We start from the raw sequence: 6,412 nt of genomic DNA, 5'->3' as shown, positions 1-6,412 counted from the left end.
TAGCACGCGATCTAGCTGAGACCTGTGGCAGCTGTTGGAGCCCTTCTATACCTGTGTGTGGACAGTGTAAAGATTCTTTTGTATAGGTGCAACATGCACTATTAGAACAACTTTTTAAATAAAAGGAATGTGTATTACTCAGGTTTTGTTGGGTAAGTTTGAATAAGTCTCACCATGTTTCATGCCGTTCTGATAACTGAGCAGTCCTGGGGCCTGACATTAATGCTTTTGGGTATAATGCTGAGCCCTTACGTGCATTGTTTTCCTGAAGCATGCTGGAAGCTGAGTGCTTTACTTTTTGCTGCAGGGGAAAGTGAGAATGAGACTTAAAACTAGAAGAAGCAGAGAGCTCTCTAAAGGACTGCTCTGTTACCACAGTTGGTGCAGGGGTAGAACAGTTGAACCAATGTCACAAACTTAACACTCATTTGTCAGATGTCAGCCTGGTGTGTGGGGAACCTTCTTTCTGTGAGGACTGCATCTGGAGAACAACAGAATGTCTGGTACAGAAGCTGAAGCTTGCAATCACTGAGACTGCAGCTTCTCCCCAGCAAGTGGCTTTGCTGGGGTCATCATCAGCCCACACTCTGGAGAACAACAGAATGTCTGGTACAGAAGTTGAAGCTTGCAATCACTGAGACTGCAGTTTCTCCTCAGCAAGTGGCTTTGCTGGGGTCACCATCAGCCCACATAGCTGCCAGGTAGAGTGCATTGAGCACCCAAAGCAAAGTGGGTGTCTTAAACATTACAGTATCAGGCTTTTGCAACCCTAGAAACAACCTGTCTTTCCCTGGGGAGTTTAGAAACAAAATCCATTGAAGTGAGATTAAAAAAAAAACCAAAACAACCAGGCTTGCTTAAAAAACAAATTAGAATTTACCTTTACTCTTTGATGGAGTTCCTACCATTCACTGCCAGAACTGATGAGTGTTGCAAGCAGGGCAGATTTTACTGGAAGCCTGAGAGTTATATTTGGGCCTTTATGATAAAGCCAAAAGGTTTTATGATCCTTGCTGATCCACCCACACTGCTAGCACAGTCAGAAAACACTTTCCGGCCTTAATTTATCATGTTTAGACTTGAGTAATCGCAGAGCCAGTTCTGATTCCTGGGTGGGAGGGAATTTTTTCCAGATGTTAGTCTGCAGGAACCACAAACTTGCAATTTAGCAATAATATTACTGCAGTCTTAGCCGAGGCTCCTGTGCCAGAGTGGTACTCCATCCATTATTCCTTCTTGGAAAGGTTGAAAGGTTGTTTCAGCAAGTAAGACAAAACCTTGGACTCCTGCTGCATCTTAGCCTCCCATGTAGAACATGTATTTTGCCTCATGGACATTAAAAAAACCCCTCCAACTCTTCCTGAGAACACTTCAGCCTCTCCTTGTTTTGATCAGGTACTTCTGCAAGAAGCCTCTTCAGGGAATTTAACCAAAACAAGCATGAAAACTGCTGTAGCCTTAAACTAGCCTCTGTGGTGCCATCTCTGAGTGGCTGGGAAGCTTGTGGTTACCAAATCCTGAAGGTAACAAGATAAACACACACACGGTCTGCAGCTTCTACAGTGGGCTTACAAGTACCTCCCTCTGCTTCTCAAGCCCCAGAGAGGCTGTAGGAATTGTCCCTCCAAGCAGCCAGGGACAAGGCAGGACAGTCCAGGGGGCCAAGTCCCTGGAAGATGAGAACTTAAGCCACCTTTCTCTGTGCATTAGGACTAGTAGGGAACAGCTGGGAGCAGCTTTCCTGCTCTATAATCACAACTCCTTACCTTGATCTAGTACTCTAGCTAAGAGTGTAGCCCAGTTTTTGCATTTCTAAGTCCCATCTGAGAAGCAATTTAAAACAGAACAAAAAAGCAAAGCCCAAGCAAGCAGTTTTGAGCAAAGTCCTGATGGGAACTGGTGAATTGCTGCCTCTGCTCCTGGCAGAAATGGACACACAACTGAAAAATAAAGGCTTTAATGTAAAGACTTTGGAAACAAAAGCAAAAAAAAAAAAAAGGGGTGAGGGACTTAGAGGACAGGAAGAGGCTGAGCTGCATTCTACCATGGTAGAGTAGGGAGTACTACTTCATTGAAAGCCCACAGAGAGGTCTCCTAACAGTGAGAGCCCAGAGCATTGGTCTTTGTACAGAGGCCAAGAGTGACCTGGCACACAGCAAGTCATTAACAGCAAGAGAAGGAGCAACTGGTTTAGCACCCCATTTGATACTTATTCCCCACTGGGGAACTGAGGAGCCATCACAACTTCCAGTCCCTGTTCCTACAACATCTCTGTAAGCGTTCATCAGTTCTCATGTGCAGAGCTCTGTGGAACCACTCGGTACAAGGGGGAGATGGGTTACCCACACAAACTGAAATGTTACACATCAGAATGGCAACTGGTGTTATTCCAGTAGGATCTCCGTGCCACAGCGTTAAGTCCAGCTGGAGGAGAGGAATCTGGCCACATGGAGAAGTCCTCTGTGTTACTGTGGATGTTCCTGCTGGTTCTGGTCTTGGTCTCTAGGTTGGTTTTCTGGACGATCCTCAGGGAGAGGGTTATAGTTGGGATCCTCTTCAGGTGTGTCAAATACCATCTTCCTGGTAAGGGAGATGCCCACCCCACCAAGCAGGCAGGTTAGGAAAGTGAGCTGAGGACAAAACCCCCAGCCCTCCTGGGAACCTCCTAACCCTTCACAGGGCTCAGCTGTGTGCCACAGCCACCTGCCTACTGCACCAGCACTCACTGTTCTCTGCTCAGTTCAATGTGTGACTGTGACAGTGACAGTACCAGCTGCCTTCATCTCTAGGTCAGCTTCTATCTTCTGCATAAAGCACAACATATTCTGCTTTCTCACACTACAGACATCCATCAGAAAAACATCCTACCTGCATCTGGCACTTCCAGTTCAACCAGCAAAGCTGAAGGTACCACCAGCTGCTCTATGGACCCTGTGTGTAACGTGCCAGGTGCCAGTGCTTTCTGCAGCAGAGGTGTACCCTGTCGAGCTGAGGTGCTGCCAGCGTGCCACTGTGCCCCATGGTCACCCACACTGTCACAGACCACAGTTTGCTACGAAAGTGACCCAGGTTGGGGAGCAACGCAGCAAAGCCCAGAAAGCATCAGCTTTACTTACAGGAAGCCAGGGGTTAACAGCAACTTCTTTCCTCCAGGTTGGTTCGGGAAAACATCTTCCAAGAAATAGTAGATGTGACCCACCGCAATCCCTGGGGAGAGATGTCAGCAAGGTCAGGCCCAGCTGGGGCTCCTTTGCCAGCTGCTGGGAGGCTCAAGCAGGATGAAGCTCCAAGAATCCCTCAGCTGGGTACCCATACCCCAGCTCCCACCAGAGCCACCAGTGCTGCAGGGCCAGTGGGCCAGGCTGTTTGCTGTACCCAGCTTCTGGCCCTGGGGAAGACACAGCAAAGCGCTCAGGTGACAAGCACCCAGCAGCCTCCACCAGCTCACTTTAGGAAACCCACCATCTTCAGGAAGGTGAAACCAAGAGATGGTGCTAGTGCCCCAGCAGCATCTAGGAGAATAGAGCACAGTGTGGCTGCAAAGCGGCCGTGTTCCCAACACACACCAGCTTTGACTCACCCAGTAAGTCGATGATGATGGAGTTGCCCAGGAGCAGAGAGAAGCCCATAAGGACCCAGGGCAAGAAGGGGGCCTGGAAGTTAAGAAGCCCAAAGAAGTTCATACGGATATAAGGGTTCCTGCGACTCCACACGTACACCAGCATGATGGTGAAAGCCTGGCCCAGGAAAAACAGGCTGGCAAAGAGTCCAAACAGCTAGGAACTACCGAGTCAAGGAAAAACCTACCCACCTCTGCACCACCCCCAGGCAGCAGAGTGCCTTGTGACTACAAAACCCAGAGCTGCAGGCAGCTGATCACACCATGCAAGACACTGCCCATGTCACCAAACCTTTCCTGGGCTGGCTGCGATGTACCAACTCCCCCTCACAGCACACTTCCCTCCCTGCCATCCCAGAACAAGACACTCTGGAGTGACACATACAGATTGCTCACTCCTACAACTGCAGAGACCAGGGAGCTCATATAGTCACCTCTACAAGGTGACTATCAAAAGTGACCTTCAGAGAAGGGCTTTCACATTCTTACAGCACTTGGGACACATGACGCATATTAACAACTAGCTCACACTCAGGATCTGCCTTCTGGAGAAGAATTTCAGCAGCCAGATGGCTCTTACCATTCACAGCCCTCTTCTCCAGAGCACAAGGAGACAGACAGAGGCAAAAAATTCCCCTGCCCTTGTTGCAGTTTGACTCCACATTCACCTATGGCCAAGCTCATGGCTGCTGCAGGCACCTGAACAGACTAGCCAGACACCTGAGCACGGCCAACAGCCATGAGAGTTCACCCAGAGCTTTGTGAGGAGAGCAGTGCTCTGCACCATCTGCATAAGACAGCAGCAAGGCATTCAGAAAAGGTTTTATGCTTGGGAGGAAGATATTTCTCCCCATCAGGCTTTGTCCTACAATAACAGGACTTCTTCAGATGTGTGGTGGTATCTCCAGCCACCGACAGGCTGTGAGGACAGAGCGCTGGGCTCGCGCTGCCCAACGTGCTGATGGCAGATGGTACATGGGCAACCCCCTCCTCATCCTCATGGCTCCGAGTTCCTCCCTGCAGCTGCAGCTCGGTTTTCCAGGCCAGCCTCATGCCAATCGCAGCAGCACTGCAGTGTGCTCCACCCTCCAGGGCTCAGACATCACTGCCCTGCCACAGCTAGACAGCAGCTTCTCACAGAGCTTCAAAGGGGCTTCCTCTCATGCTGAGCTTCCCGAGCGCACTGCCCCACGTCCCCTTCTGGGGTCAGGCAGCCCATCCCCTTCCCAGTGCACTGGCACTTCTGCAGACACCCACACGAGCACAGGCAGCTTCTCCTGTACTTTGCTTCTGCTCTAAGTGCACTGGGTGAGGCACAGGCCAGGAGACAAGGGTGGGCAAGACCAGGAGCACAGGCTGTGCCATACAGCCAGATGGTGTCCCTCCACCACATGCTCAGCAGAGCCCTCCCAAGCCTCGGGGCATGAGCCTGCCAGGCCTGGTGCACAAGGCTCTCTGCCCCATGGCACCAAGAAGGTTCACAAGCCAGCTGTCCTGGCCAGCAGGCGGGTACCACACAATACAGCTGGGATGCAGAGAGCTAGCAGACACCCCCCACACTATCCACAGCACCCCAGGAGACACCAAAGAGCCTCAACCATCTCAGAAGGATACTGTCATAAGAAATCCTCCAAAGAGGAACATGAAGACAAAGTCAGCCGTCCTTCCACGGAAGGAGCCTTCTTCTAGCATACGGCAGTACCTGTACCTGAGCAGGAGAGAAGGGAGGGGTTGCAGTATAGGAAACTAACACTGGCCACCCTGTGTCCCCACAGCACGACTTTACGGGGTATGAGCCAGCTGCAAGCTATTTCATCCCAGAAAGCCACCAGCCAGGTGTCCAAGCCCCAGAACAGTGCAAACTTCACCTCATACCACTGACCCCAGGGAAAGAAAGAGGCATCTGCTGTGCTCCAGCCAGAGCTCACCCCAGGAACGGGCACTGCTCTCCAGCGTGAGCCGCAGCAGCACTGCCAGCTTCTTCAGCCCTTTAGCAGGGGCTGTCCTGCAGCAAGCAGAGATGGAGGTGCAGGACGTGGCCACAGGTGTCAGGGGAATGGCCTCAATTTAGACCAAAAGAGCCAAGGGATGAATCCACAGCCCCAGACTGCTGCCAAGACAAGTCAGCCTGGGGAGGGAGATGGATGGGAGGAATCACATCTAAGCCAAAAAGGGAGCAGAGAGCTTCACTGAGACCAAAGGATACAGAAATATCATGTTGAAAAAGAAACTGAATCCCAGGGGCCCAAAAAAGAGGAAGTTGGTGATCAGCCTCCAAATCTGAAAGAGAAGAGAGAGGAGAGGGAAGAGGAGGTGGACAGGCAGGTCCCTCCCCATCACCTATCCACTGGGGATGCCCAGTCATGCACCCGTCCACTCAGAGCTACCCCAGGACATCACCCAGCTGCACCACCTTCACGTGGGACCTCCCTCCATCGCCCACAGGTGTGGAAGAAGATTTCTCTACTTTTCTGGGGGATGAACAGCCACGATTCAGCACCCAGAGCCAAAGTCATCACAGTTCATGCCTCTCTACAACAAGGGTTTCCCCACCCAGCCTGGCATCAGCTGCCCGAACACCTGGGTGTCATGGAACAGGAAGAGACAGGTTTGGAGTGAAGGGGAACAGGAAACACCAGGAGGGCACATGGCAGGGAAAGGCTGGGAGAAGCCACCTCCACCCCGGTGCCTGTGACAAGAGAGGACACCATGCTGGCGACCCAGCTCCTGCCAACGAGGCTGGAGCAACGGGAGAGCAGGGTCACAGCGGGCTCCCTGACCACCCTGGGGAGC

General features: G+C 51.6%; 1 protein-coding gene across 1 annotated transcript; it reads right to left on the bottom strand.

Annotated features, from left to right (window-relative positions):
* Positions 1-1,941: 1,941 nt before the first annotated feature.
* Positions 1,942-5,947, bottom strand: LOC104523340 (derlin-2). Its single transcript, XM_010165880.1, has 5 exons — positions 5,826-5,947; positions 5,234-5,327; positions 3,581-3,776; positions 3,117-3,207; positions 1,942-2,580 (listed from the first exon to the last, which is right to left on the bottom strand). Exons 1-5 carry the CDS (start codon positions 5,834-5,836, stop codon positions 2,466-2,468), a joined length of 507 nt encoding a protein of 168 aa, XP_010164182.1. The 5' UTR covers positions 5,837-5,947; the 3' UTR covers positions 1,942-2,465.
* Positions 5,948-6,412: the final 465 nt, after the last annotated feature.

This window comes from Antrostomus carolinensis, unplaced genomic scaffold (genome assembly GCF_000700745.2).
Source record: "Antrostomus carolinensis isolate BGI_N321 unplaced genomic scaffold, ASM70074v2 scaffold12324, whole genome shotgun sequence".
In the NCBI taxonomy this organism is placed as follows: domain Eukaryota; kingdom Metazoa; phylum Chordata; class Aves; order Caprimulgiformes; family Caprimulgidae; genus Antrostomus; species Antrostomus carolinensis.
The sequence above is the reverse complement of the archived record's forward strand: the minus strand, read 5'-3'. Positions and strand labels throughout refer to the sequence as shown.

What these genes read in the sequence shown, in the direction of transcription:
- LOC104523340 (XM_010165880.1), bottom strand. An exon ending in TTGGAGGATTTCTTATGACA is followed by an intron (nt 3,777 to 5,233) that starts GTATCCTTCTGA and finishes GGTAGTTCCTAG; the next exon opens with CTGTTTGGACTCTTTGCCAG. An exon ending in CTGTTAACCCCTGGCTTCCT is followed by an intron (nt 2,581 to 3,116) that starts GTAAGTAAAGCT and finishes CTCCCTTACCAG; the next exon opens with GAAGATGGTATTTGACACAC.